Below are 24,095 nucleotides of genomic sequence, written 5' to 3' on the forward strand. Positions count from 1 at the left end.
TCACTATTAAGACAAAAAATTTCTAGAATTAAAAAAATAAATTATAGAGTGGAACGAACTGAACGAACTAGTTCATTGGAACTATTCCGAGAAAGGAACGAACGGAACTAATTCCAGTTCTTTAGTTAATATAATTCCTTTCTCTGATCCAGTTCCTTTTTTGAACTATTTGAAGCAAAGGAACTGTATGGAGCAAAGGAACTATAAAGAGCAAAGGAACTATAAAGAGCAAAGGAACTATATATGGAAAAACGAAAAAAAAATAATAAGAGAGAGAGAGAGATTCAGAAGAACAGTGGGAAGCCTCCAAGACTCCAGCCTTCATAAAATTCGCTTGTTAATCGTCGTTCTGCCAAGACTCAAGCGACATCGTACGCAAACCTTCGCCAACAAATGGTCTGTTCCAGTACTTTTTTTACCCTCCACCATAGTATGGAGGGTATATTAATTTTGTCATTCCGTTTGTAACTCATCGAAATATTCATTTCCGACCCTATAAAGTATATATATATTCTTGATCAGGGTAAAATTCTAAGACGATCTAGCCATGTCCGTCCGTCTGTTGTAATCACGCTATCTTCTGAAGGAATTGAGATAGGGTGCTGAAATTTTGCATAGGGTTGTCTTTTGTCTGCAGGCAGGTCAAGTTCGAAGATGGGATATATCGGTCCACGTTTAGGTATAGCTCCCATATAAGGGTACCCCCCAATTTTCGGTATTTTGGGGTTCTTGAGCGCGTTTTTCAAGCGAATTTGTAGTAAATGTATCCACAACAAATTATAAATATAGGTCCACTTTTTCTTGTAGGCCCCATATAACGGTACCTCCTAATTTTCAGTATTTTTTGGGTTTTTATCGTATTTTTCACCGAATTGGCTGTAATTTAGTATTTTGAGTTCTTAGCAGGTGCCAAATCTCTCCACAAAAAAATTTAAATATAGGTCAATTTTTTCGGATATCCCCCATATAAGGGTACCCCCCAATTTCGGTATTTTGGGGTTCTTGAGCGCGCTTTTCAACCGAATTCGCTGCAATTTTGTACATTGGGTTCATATTGCGTACCAAATATCTCTATTTAAAATTATAAATATCGGTCCACTTTTTCATTTCAAATACCTGTCAGTATACCTGTGGTGGAGGGTATCCAAAGTTCGGCCCGGCCGAACTTAACGCTTTTTCACTTGTTTAATAGTAAAGCTAGTAAAAGGGAAACATTTCAAGTCTCAGAGTACAAAATAATTTGAAAAGTTCGGGAACGCAAATCTAGTAAATATGCCAAAATTAGATGGCAATACTTCAAAATCAACATAACAAAAAGTTTACAAAGAAAAAGCCATTTTGTTTTGTGCTCTCTTAAATTTGATTTAATGCTTTACCAGTTTTATGGGTTCAGGAACGGTTTTCGAGTAAAAAGTTGCAAACTTGTAAAATTAGTAGATTCTTTTAGGTTTTGGAACGGAGCTAAAATAAAAACGACGACTGAAAAAATTGAAAAACGTTCCACCTGCTAACGAATGGGAGGAGAAGACAAAATGGCCGATAAAGATGAACTCAAAATGGTATAACCGAAAGTTTACGAATGAGGTTTAGGCAAATTATGATTAGGGATAAGTAAATCGACTTTCGATTAATCGACTTTTTGTATTGAAAAGTCTAATGCCATGTACAGACGAGCGTTGTTCCCTCTCTCATTCGTGGTTCGACTTATGAAGTATGTAATTATCAAAGGAACTACATTAAGGAACTAGTTCCTTTTTAAAAAAGAAACGAGAATGATCGATCCGCTACGTGAACTAGATTGCCCAACTCTAGAAAATTATATGGCCTGTCGCAGCAGCACAATAAATCGATTATAACACCATTTAGCAAAATCGAACATTCGATTTTTGGTCAGAGCCAAAAATCGATATTTGCCCTCCACAGTGTTACCGTTGTGCCATTAAAGGATTTGTGCGACTTTTCTCCCATGTTTTGCCCTAGTCACATCTACACAAATTGTTAGTTCCAGAACCTGCAAGAATGTACAGTATTTTTTTGTTGCTACGATAGTAATTTTTCATTTATGATATCGAAGAAAATAGTAAAAATTAGTAGATTCTTGATGTATGGGAAAATGTATAGGACGCCGTCGATATGTCAGTTGCGGCGTCTTTGCTATTTTACAACTGTTCACTTTACAGAGTTGTATTGCATGCTACAACTATACCATTGCACATTTAGTGCAGCTGCCAACCGTGTGAAATATTATATATATACCATATTATACCATTATACTATAAACTAATTTAAAGTATTTAAAAAAAAAAAAACAATTCCATACAGGTTTTGGCACGAGAAGTACCATATTTAAAAAATTAGACTACGTTGTATTACTAAGGCGCGTTTAAACTACGGCTTCTAAATCTACTGTAAATCGAGGTAACAAATCCTACCTGTTATACTAGTATTAAAACGATATAAAATTTATTTGTCCGCTGTTATTTATTTACATTTTTACTAGTTTCATAATTTTTTAAGCAATATTTAAAAAAATTGTAGCTTAAAAATGCATGGATACATTTGATTTTTTTTAATTACACCAGTTTTCATATTTTTGGTAAGCAACTATTTTAAATTGTAACGTATTTTGTAGCATACTTAAATGGCTGCAAAAGTGGAGTTGTTTTTTAAATTATCTCGATCTAGGCGCGTTTAGACTATGCCTTGTAAATCGAGGTACGAAATCCAAGCTGTATTAAAATGAAATGAAGTGGATTTGTCAGGTGTTATTTGTTGGTCATGGCACAATCATAAAAACAATAAAATAATTAATTTAACACATCGTGTAAACCATCAATTACAGCAGAAATATGAGTTATGACGCCGTTGCCTTTTTAACGCCGATCTTCCTGCGGCATCCCTAATCGGCAATTCTCCCATACCTCTTTCTCAACAAATACCGCTTCTTGAGCTGTGTCATTGTAAATTTTCGGCTTTTCACTTTCAGTTTCTTCTTTATCGGCCACTTTTTCTTTCTCTCTCATTTGTATGAATTCGAGCGAAGTTGGTAGCAGTTGTTGCTGCTGCAAGCTGTCATTTTAATCTGCATTGCGAAAAAAATGTGTAGTGACGAGTCATAAGTCGTCTAACAATTTGTACATTTTTAAGCAGGAAAAAAAGCAATTAAAACCATATTAGCAGCCAGAACATATGTAAAAAGGAGTTCGCCGTTTATTGTATTTGTACAATACATAAATATTTTCAGTGTAAAAGCTGAAAAAACTTGACAAGATGGAAGATGAAATGTTGTTGAAACAACCTACCGACCGACGTCTGGGCGATAACAATGCCCTACCGCCAGGTCCACCAGGGGCAGAATTTGATACACCGGTATTTGGTAAGTTGGAAATGATGAGGATATACAGAATACATTATTATCCAGGATATTTATAATGGTTTCGATGATATTGGCGAATCCACCTGATTTATATGGAGACGTTTTCGTTTTAATTAATTTCATTTTTTTTTTTGTCTAATTTTCAGAGTCAAAAAATGCTCCTCCCAAGCCGCCTACATTAGAAAAGGAGAACAGTTCGGCCGAGCGTGCGGAACGTTCCGAGCGTTCAAGCCGACGTCGCTCACCTTCGGGCAGTCCACCACCACGTAAACGCCGTTCCACATCACGAGGTCGACGTTCGCCCTCATCACCACCAAGTCGTAGGGGACGTCGCTCACCCTCGCCCAGACGTAATCGTTTTCGTGACTATTCCCCTGACAGGCGTCGTTATGGAAGACGCTCACCCGATCGTCGGTCACGTTACAATCGTGGAGGTAAAGGTCGTGATCGTTATCGCAGTGGTCGAGGCGGACGCAGTTCAAGTCGTTCTATAAGTCGTAGTCCTTCACCACCACCAAGACGTGGCGGCGGCGGTGGTGGCAGTAGCCGCTGGTCTCCAAAAAAGAAACCAAGTTCTCCGGCACATCCTCCACCCATAAATACCGCGGCGGCACCTCCACCACCATATGGTGTAATGCCGCCGCAGATGTATGGTGATGCCTATGGAGCACCTGGTTACCAACAATATGGTGTTCCACCACCACAGGCTGGTTTTCCAGCAGATGCATATACGGGAATGCCGGCTCAAGCTGGGGGATTTAATGCAGCCTATCCACCACCAGGATCATGGGGTGTTGGTAAGTGCTTGAGAAGCTAAAATGCTTGTATATTTTTTAGAAAAGGCTATTTAATTGGATCAAGGGGTATGAACAATCCTTGGCACAATCCTGGACGATCAACTACGATAGAACAGGAATGCTAAGGACAGGGCGATGAGAGGGCAGATAGCACTCTATGCATGTAAGAATTCCATTGGGAAAAGTTGGGGGCTAAAACCATCGACTATATATTGGATGTGTAACAACGTGTTAAGACCCATCATTTCCTATGGATATCTTGTTTGGTGGCTCTAATCCTGCACCAAAAGTTGACATCCAGCAAACTAGACAAGGTACAAAGAGCAGCCTCGATTCTTATAACTAGAGCCGCGAGGAGCACTCCACATGCAGCTCTGAACGCAATGCTGGACTTAAGGCCTCTGGGTCTCAGCATTAAGTGTCAGCCCGCGTGTAGTTTGGAAACACTTAATAACAGCTATCGGCTGTACTGGTTACCAGAAAACTGTGATATCATGGAACTAGCTAGACTACATTTCAGTTTATCAATTTCCATATTTTTAATGCAAATTATGTTCATTATTAAAACATACATATATATTTGTTTGTTTACAGACGCTTACGGCCAACAACAATGGATGGCACCACCACCAACAGCTCAAATACGCCAAATGCCACCGCCACAACAACCGCCTCCCCAGCAACCACCACCATCTGCCGTACAGGCACCACCTCAACAACCACAAGCCCCAGCTACATCACCTGTTGTTGTTGCAGCACAACAAACTGCAGCAGTTAACTCACCGGTTGTTACTAACGCAAATGTCCAACCGCCATCAAATATGACAAATCCTTTACATGTATTATCGGATGCTGCTCCTGGTACTGTGGAACCTAATCCACAACATGATGGTATGTCCAAATGTTAAAATATCTGATAAATTGTCACCTTTCACAAGAAAATTCTAATGCAAAAATATTTATAATTTGATTCAAAAAAAAATTCCAAAATTTATATATCGCGTATGTCTGTGTTACAAAACCCCAATGTAAAACATTTTTAAGCTGTATTCATTGCTTAATTGATTGAAGTATTGCATCCAGAAAATCGATCGATCCCCCTTAAATGTATGAAGAGGATTAAAGATGAGAGAGAAAACAATCCAACGCAAATTTAGTAGTCTGATGTCGTCCTCTTAGCATGTCTACACTTGCTTCGTAAATGAAATGAAATTTGGAATAACTCTTAAAAAGAATACAATCACTTACTTTTCCCTATCTTTCTATTTCTATTTTTTTGGTTTCCCCACATTGGATGCGTGTTAAACGAACAACTAAAAGCTGTGGCCCAAGAAGCCGAAAATCAACGTGATGAATTAAAGAAGCAGCGTACCAGTTATCTCAAGAAGACCGCCGTCCTGAAAAAGGAATTAAAAATGTTGAAAGAACAACGCAAGGAACTACATTCGGGCAAAGCGCCAGCTTCACCAACCACCAAGGGATTCATCGATGAAAACGAAAAGTTACAGGTATGTTTTGTTTGAGAGATAGTCATTTTATTAATTTCCAGTCAATTACCTTTGCGTTAAAAAAAAAGTATTCTTTTTATTATATTTATGTTTGTCTTGAATTGAATTTTGCACTTAATCTTAGTATTATATAGTGTTTAAATAATGAACATTTTTCTTTAGCCCATTGATCCCACACTGTTCTTGTTGTTGTTAAAGAAATGCATTCAGTGTTGAAATTTCAATGTACATCTACGACATATATATGTGTGACGTTTTTAACCAAACCACATATGTATATTCATTAAAAAATGAGACATTGGAATTTCTAAGACAACTGGTTGGTTGGTTAAGCGGAAAAAATCTACCATGAACATGCAAGTTTCTATCTACATGGGGTGTGTGTGTTTGGGAACAAAAAGGATTTCTTGCTGTAGGAGCCACAACAACATGTACTACACGATTATTTTGTTGCTATTATATTAGATTTAAGTCAAAATTGTTTGTAATGTAGGTGTATTTGCATTGAAATATTGTTTGTAAATTAGTTTTAAGTGTTGGCCAAATGAATTTGAAGAGGACAACAATAACAATGGGAATGTCGCTGGAACAGTGGATCATGGATCATATTGCAAAATTGGATAATATGGCTGCTTTATTTTGAACTGGAAAACTGGCTGAACTGGCAGACAACAGACAATTGCAAACTTCACTGCAAACAAAACGCCTAAGAACCTAAATACAATTTGTTATACACATTCTCTTAAACTTGTATTAACCTATTTCCTTTGTCTTACCGTTCTCTTACACTTTTAGAATCAAATACAAAAGAAACTGAGCACCATTGAAAATGTTATTGATATGTTGACGGGTATTATCGGCGATGATAACATCGATAAAGATGATGAAGTTGTCGAAGCAGATGCCGATCAATTACTCAAAGATGCTGCAGCTTCTGCTAAATCATCAGCAATGCTTGCTGGTGGATCATCTGATAGCAAATACGCCAGAGAAAAGGGAACCGGAAGAAGCGTTGGTGGTGGTGGAGATAAACCGAAAAAACAAAGTTCATCATCATCATCAGATGATAGTTCATCGGATTCATCGTCTTCTTCGTCGGATTCTTCCACATCATCGGAAAATGAGGAGCCAAATAAACCCGACAATGATGATGACGACAGTTCACCGGAACGTTTAAAAAAGAAAGTCATTGAATCGATGAAGAATAAAGATAAAGAAATTGTACGCAAAGTTGAAACGAAAGTGTAAGTAATAGATAAATACAATTATTAAAATTTCGAAATACATATCGCTCATTTGCTGCAAGACCGGCAAAAATCAAAAAATAGATTTTGCAGAAAATGCGTTTTAAGTTGTCAATTTACTCACACTTTATATGGGACAGAGGAACTTCTACTGCTTCTCAACTAGAGTGTGTATGATTGTGTAAAAAGTTCCGATGATGTTCTGAATTTTTTACACAATATGAAGTCTGATATAGGGAACAATTCTGCATTATTAACTCCAAGAACACGATTTTTGATCTATGCCTGTCTAGCAGCAAATAAGCGTTCCAGAACCTGCAAAAATGTACAAATTTTTACAACGACAACAATTTTTCCTTTATGATGTGAGAAACAAATTTTTAAAATTAATAGATTCTTGCAGTTCTAGAACAGATCAATATTCAATAATGCAAAAATACAGAAGCAATTTATCAAATTGCAGCAATTTGGAAAGATTAAAAATCTCCAAATTACAAATGTATTATTTCGCAAAGTTTCCCCTCAAAGTCCAGGCGTTTTATTAATATTTATTTTTTCCTTTCCTTTCATTATTTTTTCCTTTCCTTTCAGACCCACTAAAAAAGAACGTTTTAATTATGTATTTTATGATCCGGAAATGCATTGGTGTCAAACCTGTAACATTTTCCCAAAAACCGCCAAAGATTATCTCAATCATTTGCATTCGAAAGAGCATATGGATCGTGAAAGTATTGAGACACCATGGCACACAGATATGGTTACAGATGTAAGTATTTCATCGGGCCAGACAAAAGATCTCTTTTTTAATACCAAATTAATTTTTTTAGCAATTTCCAACCTATGAAAATGTACCAACAAAACGTACACCCATACGAGGTTTAACATTCTTTGTACCGGCCACAGCCTGGTTTTGTAAATTGTGCTCTATTTGGATGGGTGATTTACATTGTGCTTCGACCCATTTAAAATCTCAACTACATGCAAGTAAATATAATGTAAGTTATTGTTTTTTGTATGCAAAGGGATAAGTCTAATAACAATTTCATTTTTGTAGTCATTCTTAGAGGAGAATCCCCATTATGAGGTTAATTGGTTGGCCGATCGTCAAAAAGTTTTAAATGAACAAAAAATCAATCCATTACCTCAGCAAATCACCTCCGTTTCAACTACAGCTGCTGAGCGTAAAAAATCGAAAAAGGACGATGACAAGTCCAGCAAGAAACGTAAAAAGAAGAGGTGAGTTATTATACTTCAAATAACCTTAACGCCATGTGACGATCCTGTGGTTATTTCTACCAAGTATAAAGTTGGCCACAGGGGTATGGCAATACTGAGGTTTATTTGTAGGCCTCATCCTTTTTTTGAAATCATCTAATTAATTTTTATTATAATTTATAAAAATCGAATTCTATACTTTTTTGTAAATCCTTTAGTGACAAAAAACAAAAGAAGAAGAAAAAGAAATCAACAAAGAAACGCAAGAAGTCTGAAACGGATTCTAGTGATTCATCATCCAGCGATTCGTCATCATCATCGGAAAGCGATGAACCGAAAAAGAAAAAACTCCCACCACCAACTGTGGAAATTAAAGATTTAAATAACCCTAATCCAGCTGGCGTTTCAATACGTCTATCTATGCGTAAACAGGAAACCACAAAATCGACTGATGCAGCCGAAGTGTTACAGGCACCACCGCCACCACAATTGAAATCATCAAAAGAATCGGCGGCGGGCGCAGCAACTAATCCTCCCGGTAAATGGACTGTTGTACAGGAAGGTGTTAAAACCAACCAACGAACTGATGATGATCAAGTAGATGATGGTATCATACAAGAATGGAATACCGTACAACCGGTAATAAGTGAAAGTGAAAAGAAACTATTGGAGCAGCTGAAGGGCAAACTGAAGAATAAAACCAGCAGTGAACAACAGCAGCAGCAATCTTCTTCCAAGTCGAATGCTGGAGAAAATACTTCAACCCGCTCGGAAGTAGCGGAGAAAGAAAATCGCCGTGAACGTCGAGGTAGCAAAGATCGGCGCGCCGACAGTCGAGATCGTCGCGACAGTCGCGAACGTTATGATAAACGTGATCGTAATTCTCGCGATAATCGTGACAATCGCGATCGTCGCACTGCCAGACGTTCAACATCGAGAAGTCCCACAAGAAGTCGTAGTCGAGGACGTGATTATCGACGCCACATGCGTCGTTCACGTTCCCCAAGTCGTGGTCGCGGTGGTGGCTGGCGTGGTCGCAGACGTAATGACCGTTCTCGCTCCCGCTCCCTAAGAAGACGTTCTCGTTCCTATGACAGACGTAGACGTGGTACCAGATCTCGTACTCGTTCACCAAGTCGTGGCCGTGTTGAGAAACCCGTTGTGCGACAACCAGAATTTAGACCACGTGTCCCGGAAAAAGACAAGGAAAAGGAGAAGAAGGCTGCCGAAAAGAAGGAAAAGAAAGAGTCCCAGAAGCCCAAGCCCAGCACAACCAGCAACTCGACAAATAGCAAGGCAAAGTTACCATTCATTGGTAAAATGCCTGTATTCAAAAAGCAGGCATCTGGACAACAAGGTGATGGTGAAAAGCGGTCAGATGAGCTACCAGCTGCCGCTACTGCTGGCGGTTATATGTATCCAATGGATGCCAGTACATATAACACCATGACTAGGCCACCAGCACCCACAGCGGCCCAAATTCAAATGGCCATGATGGAAGATGCCTATGGAAATGCACCACCTTTTCATCCTGATGCTGGTATGATGGTGGACTATGATGATTTGATGCCTGATCCAGTGCAGTTTGTGAATATTATGGGGCAGGCTCCTCCGCCACCACCACCACAACAACAGGCCAGTGATGATAAGGATATGTTACCGCCTGGTATCGATGAAGAAGAATCGGATGAATTTATGACGAAACCAATTGTTGATGCACCACCGCCACCACCACCCGGTAAGGGTGATTTGCCACAGGACTTGGAGGATGCCTTAAATATAATATTCCCCGGTGAAAAGAAATCCAAAGATGACGATGATGACAAGGCGGCAGTATCTAAAGGTAGGTGTAGTTAAAAACAACAATTTAAATATGTTTCCCCCCAAACTCCTTGATTATTATGTTCTTATCTCCTTTTTTTAGGTGAAACCCAAATCATTAATGACGAACCAAAATTCCAACCAGAAGAATTGGCCAAGGATGGCATACATTTGGTCACAATTGAAGAGACATCACAATTGGGCTTGGATGAGGCCTCTCAAATGTCCATGAATGAACCGCTAGTCTTTAATAGACCCACAGCAAATAATGCTCCAGCCGCCGCAACATTTGTGGCTGATATGGATATAGAAGATTCAAATTCCCGCAGTACAACAGAACGTCGTGAGACTTCCGCCTCACCAAACCCCAATGCGATGGAGCCTGAAATTCCTGTAAAAACCGAAACAGTTTTTGAAGAAATTTCAATACCGAAAATTGAAAAACAAATTCAAATAGAACTCCAAGAAGAAGTGAATGAACAAAAAGAAAATAATGATGATCACAAGGACAACAACGAGGCAGTAAAAGATGAAATACCTATGCCCGATGAGAGTATAACAAAAAGAAACAATTCAAATGACTCTATTGATGAACAACAATCAACGGTAGTAGTGGAAACAAAACAGGATGGCATCCTTCTTCATCATGAAATAGATCTCGCCGATATTCCCCAACCGCCGCCATCACCAACCGAAAGTGAAAAGAATCGCCGCCAGGAGGAATTGGATGATTTGGCTATGCTTGGCATAGATGCTGACGATATGGCAGCTCAGTGTATGTAAATCACAAAATGACAACACATTTTTCTTTTGGGAAAAGGTAAAGTTAGAATTTAATTCTTTTACAAACATTTTTAAATTATCTCTTTTTAATTGTTAATTTCTTATATCTATACAATGGAGCTATTGTACATCTTGAAAGATGTATGCGAATCCATATATATATTTTTTGAATATACATGCCTGAATAATTTAAAAAATATATTAATTGCTACTACATATTCATATTATAATGTAAAACACACACACAAAATATCGTAATTCCAAGAAAAAAAATAATAAAAACGAAATCTTAACCACAAATATTTTAACCTAACCTTGCAATGTGAAGAGTTTTTTTCTCCAAGGATTTTTACAACATTTTTTTTATGAATTTGAAATTAGAAAATTAATTTATTATTGATGACTGGACTAGTAGACAAAATAAATTACCATCGAATGTTTCTCTATACGAAACAGAACTCGATGACGAATTCGTTGATTTGGCCCTAGAATTTAGGGCCTCTTGGTCTCAGTATTAAGTGTCAGGCAACACGTCGTAGTGCCCAAAGTTTAAGATACTGGGGCTAACGTCTACTGTGTTAAGTCTTGAGTACCTTTATAGTTTAGATAGCGATTGTAGTGTTATCCAGCCTAAAGTCTTGGCGATTTGAAAAGTAGCCGATTAAAGCCATGTAATGCTGTAGCATCAAGTCTGAGGTCATCCTTGAGTGTAGAATAGCTTTAAAAACACAAACACTGCGATTTTATGGAAAATGAATAAGCAGACGAGCATCGTAATCTACAGATCTATCTATCAATCGCTGACTCAATCAAATCATCTATTTGTCTCCTTTTCCGAAATAGCGACACGTTATTCGACGAAAGAGCCAGACACAAGGAACCTAGGTGCAATGGAGATCCTTGTAAACAACCCAAAATAATGCACTCCGAATTGCAACCTGCTGTGTCCAGATGACGAGCGTCGATCACCTCCCTGGAGAGACCAGGATGCGGTCAGTCAATCAACATAATGTGTTGTTGACTAGGCAGTTCCTGCTGGCATGCTATCTGTCATGCCATCCTAACCATCACACAGTGATGGCAGATCCACCTCCGCGACACATCCGCCAAGACTTCAGGCGCTATTGTGATGACATCCAAGACGGCATTCCATCGGACGTCAGCAGATAGTCGATAGCGAACGCGATGAAATCCGTGCATCAACTGGCGGTCTCCGAAGGCATAAATGGCAACAGATGCAACAAAGTCCTATAACAACATCCACCTGCAATTTCGGAGAATGAGAGGCTTCTTCCTAGAAAAAAACCGTTCAATTCTGGCACAACTAAGATCCGGATCCAACAATGCACTCAACTTGTATCGAGAGCGCATTGTCCCGGAACCCTAAACAGGTGCCCCTCCTGCCACCAAATCCCTCACAACACACCCATCTATTCAATTGTCCGTCCGAGCCTACAAGTCTATTGTCTATAGACTTATGGCTAAAGCCAATAGAGGTGGCACAATTTCTCCCCCGATTCTTTTGGTCAGGATCGAACTGTGGTTCTGTTCGAATTGCCACAATATCATTCACCACAGGTCTGTGACGGTGATATGTAATGGGTGCAGGGAGTAGGGGTACTTCAAGACCTCTTCCGATTTCGCCTGGTTGTGAGAATACAGCGAACGGGATTACATTGACTCGTGCTGTTACATCGCAATCCCCAGCGAGTCTTCATCCACAACGTCATCTTCTACGTCGGATTACAGAACTCACCGCAGTCTCCATAACCCTGCTCCTGATAGTGCATCGTTTCTGCAATTTTATTGCAGCGATCTTCGAGAAAAATAGACGAGAATCGGAAGAATATCTTGGTCGCGTCGGTGCAGGTAACCAAGCTCCTTATGCAACACTCTGTTCTATACAGGCCGATCTTGCTTGACTTTAGTGACATATACTTCGAATGTATGGGGGTAGCAGTTAAATTTGGTACTTCCGAGATAGAGGTGCTTGGCGTGTGTATACCGCCGTTTAATAGCTATGAACCGCATTATTTGCCTAACATCAGCTGCCTAATGGAGGGTAATAACTTTGGAAGAACTATTAAAGAAGTTTTGGGAGCAAGATGATGTAGTTGAAGATCAGAAAATACCATAGCAGATAAAAGGTGTGAGAACTACTTCAATCAAAACTCGTACGTGGAGTTCCAAAATAAGCAGCAGTAAAACCCCGTATAGTGATGGGTGTTTCTCAGGGTGGAGTGATATGTCCGTATCCGCCACGAAATCTTCGGCTACATTGTTCACCATATGGACTGCGGAGATGAGAATGCCATTGAATGTGCAGTACGAGGGACATACAATTCCGACCACCAACTAACCTTAAAATTCTCGGGGTCCCATTTTATACAGCACGTTCAAATTGTCCGTGCAAACCACAGCAAAGCTGGGGCCTCCTCATGACACCAGTGAACAATCTTTATGAGGAGACGAAGATCCTTTCCTTACATCAGCTTAGGCATATGCTTTCGTTGCTTCAAGGATAATCATCCTAACCATCATATGGTTAATAAAACTTACCCATCCAGGCGTGTCAGGAAGGATCTGCATGATCTAGAGAGACAGGGGTTCAACGTTATAAATGGGAACCTATCCAACAGGTCTCAAATCATTCATATTGATGCAGTTGTCGCGGCGCTGAATGAATACAGAGTGAAAGCCGTTGTCGGAGCTGTGGAAGGTTGCTGGAAGTATGAGGAGACGAAGATCTTTCCCTTACATCAGCTTTGTAATATGCTTTCGTTGCAGTACCTGCTTGGTTGCTTCAGGGATAATCATCCTAACCATCATATGGTGGATAAATCTCCCCCACCCAGGCGTGTCAGGAAGGATCTGCATGATCTAGAGAGAGAGGTTTAACGTTATAATGGGAAAATAATAGTTGAGGTATCGATTATTAGTTTACCGATGACATTATCGATGGAACCTCAACATTTAGAGGATCAAGTTGTCAGTTTTGGCATGCATGTGGCATAAATTAGTGGGCGTATTTAAATTTTAAATGCGAGTGAGAGGTCCGAAGATGAAATTGAAAATTAATTCGTTTAATCCACAATGGCTTAATCGTTACCTCGCTTTCTTTATGAAACTCGAAATAGGTACCCGTATATTAGAAATGCCTGGTGTTGATATTCTAAATGTATCTTTTTCAACTTTTTGCTTAGCAAAAAAAAAAAAAAAAAAAGACAAACCCATATATTTTTAAAATAATTTATTATTTTTTTTATTTTAATCTAAAATTTTAAACTCTATATGTATATATGACATTATCCAAATATGTTTTCTTTTTGCATAATTTTGCATTTATGATACAAATGATGATGAAAGTGATAAATTAAATTACATTTACATATATATTCTAATTATAAATTAACTGTACATTTTATAGCATTATATATAATTTAACGAGCAAAACTGCTTATACTAGGCGCATAATTAATATATATTTTTTAATAGTTTTCATTCTTTATAAAAGTATGGATATTAAAACTAAATGTAAAAAAAACTTTAGGGAAACCCTTAAGGATTTGTTTTTTTTTTGGGTAGGGAAGGATTGTGATAATTTATTTTTTATTAATTTTCAGTCATGAAATGTGTCTTTTTGTTCAAAATAAAAGTAATAAATAGGAGAGAGATAAAGTAATATTGAAAATAATTCCAATTTTTAAATCACAGATGTGTTATAATAATGTCTTATCTTACCGCCATGAAATTATTTATGGTGTTAAATTCTGAAAACAAAGGTAAAACCCATTGTTGATCGCAAAGGATATGGAAAATATGGATATGATATAGCTCTATTGCAATAATAATATCGATTAAACTCCATAAAAATTTGTACATGAATTAAAAAAAAAATACTTTTCTGATGTGGAACTCTACATGGGAGTTAATCGCCGGAGCTTTGACAATGGTCTTTAAAAACCTTTTATGAACTATAGAAGACTTTAAAGTCTTTTTTTAGACAATAGAAGCCTGTAAAGGACTTTTATCCACGATAGAAGCCTTAAAGCCATTTAAGACGATATCAACCTTTAGGCCTTTATCGACGATGTTTTTATTCAATTGGATTACTAGCACTAGGGTTTCCAATTTCTTTTGTCGTAAAGCCGCAAAATAATTTTTGAATTGGAATGTTTTGGTTCAAAGTGGAAATCAAGGAATATTTCACAAATAAAAAAACATTTTTTTGATTTAAAATCAATGAGAATAACAGTACGAGAAAATTATTTGTCATTCAATCTTGGTATGATGATCCCGACAGAAAAAAAAACTGGTCCTTTCATAACTTTCCTCTTTTATATTTTCACATTTGTGGGGACATTTGGATTTGAAATCGAGGGGGAATAACAGTACGAGAAAAATATTTTTCATTCAATCGCAGTATGGTCCTGGCGGGAAACCCGGATCCCCACAAAACTTTCGTCTTTTATATTTTGTCCTATTTGTGACCATCCCAGATCCCAAACAATTGTGGCTTGCGTTTGAATAGTTCAAAAGTGATCTCAAAAAAAGGTGGGGTTATGGTTTGCGAAAATAACGTCCATCGAACATATTGTCGTCCTCTGAAATCGCTACACCTACAAAACAAAATGTTGACCAATGCAGTAGAAGCCATGGCCGACCTTATGGACAGACCTGTTTGGAGATACATATGTAAATCCCTAAATGGGAGATAAAAATATAAATCTCTGAATGAAATGAATCTCCTTGGAATTGGATGCCTGCATATAAGTCCCAAAATTCATGGCTATAAGCTGCAATAAAATATGTATTTCGAAAAGTGAATTGGATTCAACCCAGCCACAAGTCGATTAAGTATCCGATTGTTTCTAAGAGAAACAAAGTTTTTTGCATAGCCTAGCCATATGGATCGGAATCCTCTGGCATTTAAAGGAGGTTTAGTTTTAGCAGGTCTCTTTGGTTTGGTCTGGTTCTTGATGGACCAGCTACAATACACTGAAAATCGTGGCATTTTCCTTCCAAAATGGCCGCCAAAAAACGGCAAATTAAATAATTCTTCCAATGAGCAGCTTTGGTTCTTTTCAAAAGAATTTGTTTCGAGCTCTTTTAGGAGCTCTACTAAATGTTCAATCCACTGGAAGTCAAAATCCAATACCAAGCAGTGAAAAAAATCGATGTTGCATAGGAGCGTCAGTATTTTTGGTAGATTGTAGATATTTATCGAAAGGAATAACATCTGAAAAATTCTAAAGTCTTTGGTCAACACACAAACGGTCGTTAAATTTACAGGCTGCTAACAGGACGGCAATACAACAAAGTCTAAGCAGAGCCAAATGAGCGGAACTTTTAAAGCTGAAGAATTACCAACAAACAGTTTTTGGCTACCCAAAAAAACCCCTAATTTCAGCAATGGTGATATGACGTCAGGTTGGATAGGAGTAAGTCGATATCCCTGATAGTCTTTGCCGTCTATCCTGACACGCACGGTGTTGATGTACGCCGTCTAATGGAGGAGATGAGTAGCACTGGTGATCTTATGGTTGTGATGCCAACGCACATCACTTCCACTGGGGAAGTAGCACCATCAATACGAAAGGTGAGTCCATTTGTTTGATTTTATACTTAGTTATAATCTTAGAATATGTAATAGGGGCAATACAGCAACGTTCGTTAATAGATTGAGAGGTGACGTCATCGACATAACCCTCACTAATATGGACGATTCTGGGGTTATGAACTGGGAAGTATCTGAGAAATGCTCCTTTTCGGACCATAGACTGATATTTTTCCAGATTCCTACCTCCAGAGGTAAACCCTCACTAATATGGACAACTCTGGCGTTATGAACTTTGAAACGTATCTGAGAAATGCTTCTTTTCGGACCATAGACTGATATTTTTCCAGGGATAATGAACTGGGAAAAGTATCTGAGAAATGTTCCTTTTCGGATCATAGACAGATATTTTTTCCAGATTCCTACCTCCAGAGATAAACATAAGCCTTATAGGAAGCTGATGTGACAATCGTTGATCTATTAAGGCTATCCAATAACATTACTAGAGCGAGAACTTCATTGCAGTGTTTATGTGGTAAAGACGATGAGAGGGCGAACATATTCCACGCATGGAAGAATTGTACTAGGTCAACTATACTGTAGAAACATAAACCTTTCATATTTCAAGACAACCGATGCCTTGATCGTCTGCTGGTGGTTCTATGTGCAGAGTAGAATCCTCTTCTGTATTCCGTGATATTTATTGTCGATAAACCAATAATGAAACAGGGAATGGGTTGGAAGATTAAAAAAAAAGAACGGACAAAAGCAAATATGCTTTAAAAATGAGGTTATGATAAAATAATATTTAATGTAACCACACTTCTTAGGGTTTATAAAAATCGAATTGGAATTAATTTTCTATGTAAAGTAAATCCAATTATTTCCCATAAAGTTTTGCCTATTAAATATAATACCTCTATAATATATATGGGAGACGTTGCCTTTGTTTTGTGTGCTATATACAAGTCTATAATCCTTTTAAAGGATATTAAAAAAGAAAAACATAAAAGAAAATCAAAATAAAAACAAAGATTTGTATCTCTCTATATATGTCTGTATGTAGTATAAATAACTATTATAGTTCTTGTTTTCTTTATAATTTAATAAGTTTTTACTTAGTAAAACTTTTAATTCAAAATTGTTTCTTGTAACGAACAAAATATGTTTCTTTTAAGTAAGACTAAAAATTAGAAAAAATCATCATCATACTCTCTAAAAAAACAAAAGAAATATTTAAAAATTAAAAAGTCTTAAAAATTATCAAAAAATCTTAAAATACAAAAAATGATCTCATTTAGTAACAATTTCATTTATGGGGGGATTCTACACAAGTAGAAGAAGAAGCATTACTACTTGTAGTATTTGTTGTATAACAAGTAGTAGTTGTAGTAGTGGAAGTAGTTGTCATCGAACTACCTGATATCATCACATTATTGGCATCCATTGTTGTTGTATGCTATATTCTTCGTTTATTTTGATTGCGATTATTGTTGCGTTGATTGTTATTGAAATTACGTTGATTTTGTTGTTGCATGCCCATGGGTGGCATGCCACCACCACCGAAATTGGGTCCTGGACCCATGCCACCACCAAATGGTCCCAATAATCCTGGACCACCGCCGCCACCAATGAAATTCGGATTTATATTCATATTCATATTGTTCATGGGATTATTGAAAGGATTCATGGGATTACCCTGACCGGGTGGTAAACCCAAAAGGCTGGGTCGTGCAAATGCCATGGGTGGCCTTTGGAACATGGGACCCAAGGCCATGTTTGGTGGTGTTCCCTGCGGCACCATATTTGGTGGCGGCGCCCTAAGGAAATCCAAACTAGTGTTCATTTGATTGCCAATCGCAGCAGCAGCCGCCGCGTTGGGTGGTGGTTGTGACAGATTTGGCAAGGTTATATTCGATTTAAGATTACCTGGTAAATCTTGTGGTCCACCACTACTGTCGCCGCCACCATTCATCATTTCATCGCCATCACCTTCAATGTGGGCCACCTCACCGTTATCATCGATGTATATGCCTAAATTTGTCAAAATCTGTTGCAATGTCTGATTGTTGACAATGAAGGAAATGTCAAATATTTTATTGGGTGAGGGATCCTGATGGAATTTCTTCAATTCCGTTGATACCAATGCCAGCTGTTGATTGACCATAATCTTAAATTTCGAATTAAGATTTTTATACCATTCGGATTTTTGTAATAGATTGCGAATTTCGATGTTTTGTTTTTGTCCGCCGGCGGGATTAGCTGCGTTTGAGGTTTCTCCAGTCGCCATGGAAGAAGCAGCAGCTGCTGCTGATCGAGGATCTGTACGTGATCTGGGATCTGATGAACGTGGATCTGAGGACCTAGATTGTTCCGCCGCCGTTTGTCTTGGATCCGATGTTCTTGGATCGCCACGTGGATCTGCTGTTCGGGGATCACTTCTCGATGACGTTGTTGAAGATGTTTTGCTGATTTTTTCTTCAGCCGTCGAGGAGGAGGGTGGTGTATAGTAACGCGGTGAGGCATCCTCAGTTTCTGAGGGTGAAGCTATACTGGTATTACTTGCTTTACGCACTTTTCGACTCAAAGCCGTTGATGTCTTGGAGGGTGAAAGTTCGGGTAAACCTAAAATTCTTCTCAGTCTTGGATCTGTTGTTTGATCTGATTTGAAGTGCTGCTTCAAATCATTATAGCTAGGCTGGGGTACATCAACTAGATACACTTTATATGTTATGGGCAGGTGTGAGGTTATGGAACCATCAATTTCAGTGGCCGGCGTATAGTTGGTCATTGGCTGGAATGGTAGCCTTAAATCTGTATCACCCGTGCTGCCGGTATCACCCAACAATGAGCCAGGCAAGAAACGCATATCTTTGTCGCTCTTAAATCGTGTCACCTCTGCATCGGTACTATGATTATTATAATCATAGATTGTTGATCGCTCGTAGACAACTTTTTTTGTTGAGTCCGACGACAGCTCATCGGCGACATCTCCCCTTAAACGATCAAATGATTTTGGTGATTGTGAAGCTTCGGGTGTTGCATTCGAATCTAAACCAGTTGACGCCGGAGGTGTACGTGATCGTGATCTACTATCACGTGAATTTTTTCGTTTCGCATACATTGGTGAATAATATGAATCCTCTTCGTCATCATCTTTATTTGGAGATTTGAAAGAATTTCCATCGGTTAGCCGGTGGTTATCACTACTGTTGTCATAGAAACCACCTCCAGTCCTAAAGGGATTGCGTAAATTTTTTGCTGTATCGCCGCTCATAGAGCTGTGTAATTTGCCGGCAAAACCATTATCATAGGATTGAGAATTTAGGGACTGTAAAAAATGAAAATTAGGAGATGATAATTTTATGTTCGAATGTTGTTGTTGATTAGTGTTTTATCTTGTGAGTAGTATTGTCAGAAATGTTTATAAACTTACATTGTGATTTTGTTCAAGGCTGGACGATTTTTGTGCAGATTCTTCTGCGTCTAAATTATCATCATCATCAATGACCAATTGTTCATCGTCTTTTTCATCATCATCTGAAAAATCAAGATTTTTAATTTAATTACAATTGCAATGAGAAGTTGAAAAAAAAGGGAGAAATACGAAGAAACCGAAGGACTTCGAATAAGAAAAATCAATATGAGGTTTTATTGAGGTCTTCTTATAGTAGACGACCAACAGAGGATTTCTTATAGAAGACCAGTCGATCGTCCTCACGGAAATCTGTCACTAAAGGCACACCACACAGGGAGGAGTACTATCTCCTCTACTATGGCTTCCGGTGATAAACTAGATACTTCTGAAATTCAATCACCTTAGGATAAAGGTAGTAGTAGCCTATGTCGATGATGCTGTAGTCCTGCTAATCGGTGGGAAATTGCTGGCAACTATGGACAAAGACAGAAATGGTACTCTTCACTAGGAAACGTAAGATCCCAAACTTCCGATTGCCATCCTTGGTTGCCAATTCCTTAGAAGCAAAATACCTTGGTTCAGTCCTTGACCACAAACTAGCGTGAAAACGGGATGTTCAGGAACGAAACTAATAAAGATCTTAGTGCCCTCCTCAAAGGTCCTTTAAGAACTCTACAGGTAAGAATTGGGACTAAAACCGGAGATCATACACTGGCTGCATGTAACGGTTTTTTTTAGAAATTTTAAAATAGAAATCATGGCAATTACAAAAGCGTCTGAGATAGACAAAACACTTACTGCCAACACCAAAGATCGGGGTGAATACATATATGTCGATAGTCAAACACTTAAGTCGTGTACTATTAACTCAAAAGCGGTTCGTGAGTGCAAGGATGCTCCTCTTCGTGATATACGACAGATATTTTAAAATTATGTTGGGTTCCAGGACACAGTAAAATAGAAGGTAAGAAGATAGCCGATGAGCTTGCTCGAGGGGCTTCGCAGACGTCCAATCTATCGATTGAGGGCTCTGTACAATCTCCTATTGGCTACTTTATTGGCAAAATCCGTATGAGCTACTGCCAGGTAGTCGACAACATATGGTCACAACAGAACCTGGATGCAGGATTTCAAACCCCCTTTGGTCAGAATTCTCTTGCCGTAGAACTTCTTGGATGCTGTGTCATAGTAAAGAGAGAGAGAGAGAGAGATAAAAATCATTGTGGGCACCATAACAGGTCACTGCAGAACTAGACGCTCACTTCCAAATGGGACATTAACGGAGCGGATTATTGCGTCTTTGTGAGGATGAGAAAGGCTGGAGCCAATTGAATATATACTTTGTAGTTATCCATCGCTAATAAGCAGCAGAAGACACCGACACTTTGGTAAATATGAATATGGAATAGATCGCAAGCAGATCTCTAGCTTTGTTAAAATTTTGGTCGAATCTGTTTCCCTACTCTGTCTCTAGACTATATGTCAGTCGGTTTCTTATCAGTCTTGACTAAATCGTGTTCCATTTAAATTGCCTGGTTATTATCTTTGTCGGGGTTAAACTAGACGCACTTGTAGCAGGTACAGCTGCAGGTGCCAAGGAACACCTAAAGCAGCCAAATCACAATCTCACCATCTCTCTCTCACCAACGATTGCCGTACTGGGTTATTAACTTCCTGCAGCGAAACTTTGTTCCTCATATTTTTTTACCCATCTTAATTAATTATTTAAAGGAACTACCCCGATCCATTTTTGTGCACAAGGGATCCGAAGATCCCCAAGGTTTCCACGATGTACAGAGAAAAGTTTCACCCTTTACGACTAAATGTTTTAACGATATAGAATCAAAAATAGTGTATAAGGCCTAAAAATTACTTACATATATCTCCTCCTTTATCAAAGGATAGATTTGAGTCTTTTAAGTACTGAGAATAGTCAACCACTACCACACCACTGCTGCTATTGGAATTCGAGGAATTTGTAGTATCTTTATCTAGGCCATCGTGTGTTGTTGTCGTCGTCGTTGTGGACAAAGTTGTGGCTGCACTACTAGCTGCTGCTGGCACGTTGGGTAGGAAGCGCATATCAACATCACCATTAGAGGTTTTACTACAAAATATACAAAAGGTTTATTTTTTATTTATTAATGGCTAGATTTCTCAAAAAGACAAAAAAATGAAAACAAATCAATGCAACAAAAATGCCACAATGCATTTGAAGTTTTCTGAAAAGGAATTTTTTAATACACTTACCCAATATCCTGTGATTTATTGTCTGTAGATTTTTGTTTCAAATTTCCAACACCACCACTGCCACTGCCTCCTGTCAATTTGGCCATATTCATGGCATTCAACTGAATCTCAGTTATTTCGGCTATTGTCAAACCAATTTGATTTAATTGACCAAATGTTAGCTGATTAACCTGTTCCAAATTGACAATACCCATTTGCGAGAGTTTGTCAATGTGTTCCTTACTCAAAATACCAGTTAGATTTTTCAAATCCAAATAGCTAGGGGCGCTCTTCGATGGCGGCTGTACAAGCAAAGAATTTTGTTGATTTCCACCACCACTGTTGCTGTTGTGGCTGTTGTTATTACTGCTATTATCAGCCCAACGAGATTTACGTTTATTTTCATTGGATTTACTATTATTGCTATTATTCTGACTATTGTGGGATTGTGGCATATCCATATTGGGTGGTGGTATAACCAAATCCAATAGCGAAGGTATTGCAGACCTTTGATGATTATTATGATCATTATTATTGTTGTTGTTGTGGTTATTGTTGTTTTTATTATTGTTATTCCGGCGATTATTGTTCATGGGCAGGGAGTTGGCATTTATTGGCGCCCATACATTTTGTACATTAAACTTTCGACACAATTCCTCATGCCGTTTCGTTATCATATTTATCGAGTTCTCCCTGGACATTCGCTTGAAATTGCCCAAAATTTCTTTGGGTGCCGTTTCCAAATGTTTCAATAAAATGTTGCGCAACTCCTCCGACAATGGTTCGCCATGGGCAAATTTACAATCTTCTTTGGCCGTACACTCCATACCCAAATAGTAATATTTACAAGGGAAATCGGCATGCATATAGGAGCATTTGTCACGCTTGGCACAGCATTCCATCAAATAGAATTTGCACAACTCCAGTTTGCGTGGTTCATTGCGATGTTTCTCGTCGAGGGACTCACGTCGCGAACGTTTTTCGTGGCGTTCGGTGCGCTTCTCTTTGCGTCGACGTGATTCCTTTTTGCGGCGTCTTCTACTACGTTCACCATTACTACTCTCGCCATTGCTGTCATAACTGTCATAGGAGGAGGCCGAATCATCACGCGAATCATAGTCGTCATATAAATGTATGGTGGGTGGTGGTAGGGCAGCCATGGGTGGTGGACTACCGCCACGTACATTCATCATTTCGAATTCATCCATATCCATTTCATCGCCCAAAGGTGGTGGGCCCATGGGATCATTGGTGGTTTCTTGACGTTTGCGCTATTAAAAAATACAAAACAAATCCTGTTAATTTCAAAATGTCCATATAAACACTTTTGGTTCTTCAAACACCTACCTTTTCCTTCTCCTTTTCTTTTTCTTCACGCTGTCTTTTTCGCTTACGACGACGACTACTTTTGCTCTGGCCCTGGGCACCGGATTCATCACTGTTTTCATTTTGTTGTTTCTTGGCTTCGACAATTTTTGGTAGTGTTGGTTCGACACCCTTCTTTATGAGCACATCTTCCAGAGCCTTTTGAATTTTACTGGCATAATCATCTTCTGGAGGTTGAGGCTTTTTAGATTTAGCTGACGATGGTTGCTGCTGTTGGACGGCACCAGACGCCGCCGTTTGTTCATTCGCATGTGTGTTGGAAGATTTTTGCAATTCCTGTTGTTGTTTTTGTGGTGTTGGTTCTTTAGCTTCAGCTGCAGCTGATGCTCCTGCTGCTGCCGTTGTTGGTTGGGTATCATCTTCATCACTATCATCAATTTCACCATCTTCCATTTCTTCATCATTATTTTCATTGTGATCTTCATCTGTCTTACTTAGATTTTCTTCTTGTTGTTGAGACATTTTTGTTGTTGTGTGGGGTAGATATATGTGTGTGGGTTTGTGTATTATTGGAATGATATTTGAGTTAAGTTTAGTTTTGTTGTAATGAATAAAAATTACAACGACACCGCTTGGAGTTTGGGAATTTTTATATTCACAAATATACAAAACATTAATATATCGTACATTTGTTCAAATATTGTAGTAAATCTGCAAATAAATAAAAAAAAGTGTGGTTATGTTATTAGTTGGGTTATTTGAGGTTATGAGGGGTTCTAGTAAGAATTACGTATTTATGATTCAAATGAATGTAATGTCGA

At 38.4% G+C, this 24,095-nt stretch overlaps 2 protein-coding genes across 2 annotated transcripts; one reads left to right on the forward strand and one right to left on the reverse strand.

The window, feature by feature from the left end:
- The first annotated feature begins 3,270 nt into the window (after window positions 1-3,270).
- LOC133327992 (zinc finger matrin-type protein CG9776) lies at window positions 3,271-10,748 on the forward strand. Its single transcript, XM_061536541.1, has 11 exons — window positions 3,271-3,376; window positions 3,523-4,173; window positions 4,768-5,064; window positions 5,494-5,681; window positions 6,477-6,925; window positions 7,517-7,691; window positions 7,753-7,920; window positions 7,980-8,161; window positions 8,359-9,983; window positions 10,065-10,304; window positions 10,419-10,748. The coding sequence occupies exons 1-11, from the start codon at window positions 3,271-3,273 to the stop codon at window positions 10,742-10,744; spliced, it is 4,407 nt and encodes a 1,468-aa protein (XP_061392525.1). The 3' UTR covers window positions 10,745-10,748.
- Window positions 10,749-17,760: 7,012 nt separating this feature from the next.
- On the reverse strand, window positions 17,761-23,796 carry LOC133327993 (protein suppressor of sable). Its single transcript, XM_061536542.1, has 5 exons — window positions 23,296-23,796; window positions 21,970-23,219; window positions 21,597-21,826; window positions 19,738-19,841; window positions 17,761-19,632 (listed from the first exon to the last, which is right to left on the reverse strand). Exons 1-5 carry the CDS (start codon window positions 23,794-23,796, stop codon window positions 17,761-17,763), a joined length of 3,957 nt encoding a protein of 1,318 aa, XP_061392526.1.
- Window positions 23,797-24,095: the final 299 nt, after the last annotated feature.

The sequence above is a fragment of the Musca vetustissima genome, unplaced genomic scaffold (assembly GCF_032173495.1).
Source record: "Musca vetustissima isolate MV318-11 ecotype Yass unplaced genomic scaffold, APGP_CSIRO_Mvet_v1 utg20399, whole genome shotgun sequence".
Taxonomy (NCBI): Eukaryota; Metazoa; Arthropoda; class Insecta; order Diptera; family Muscidae; genus Musca; species Musca vetustissima.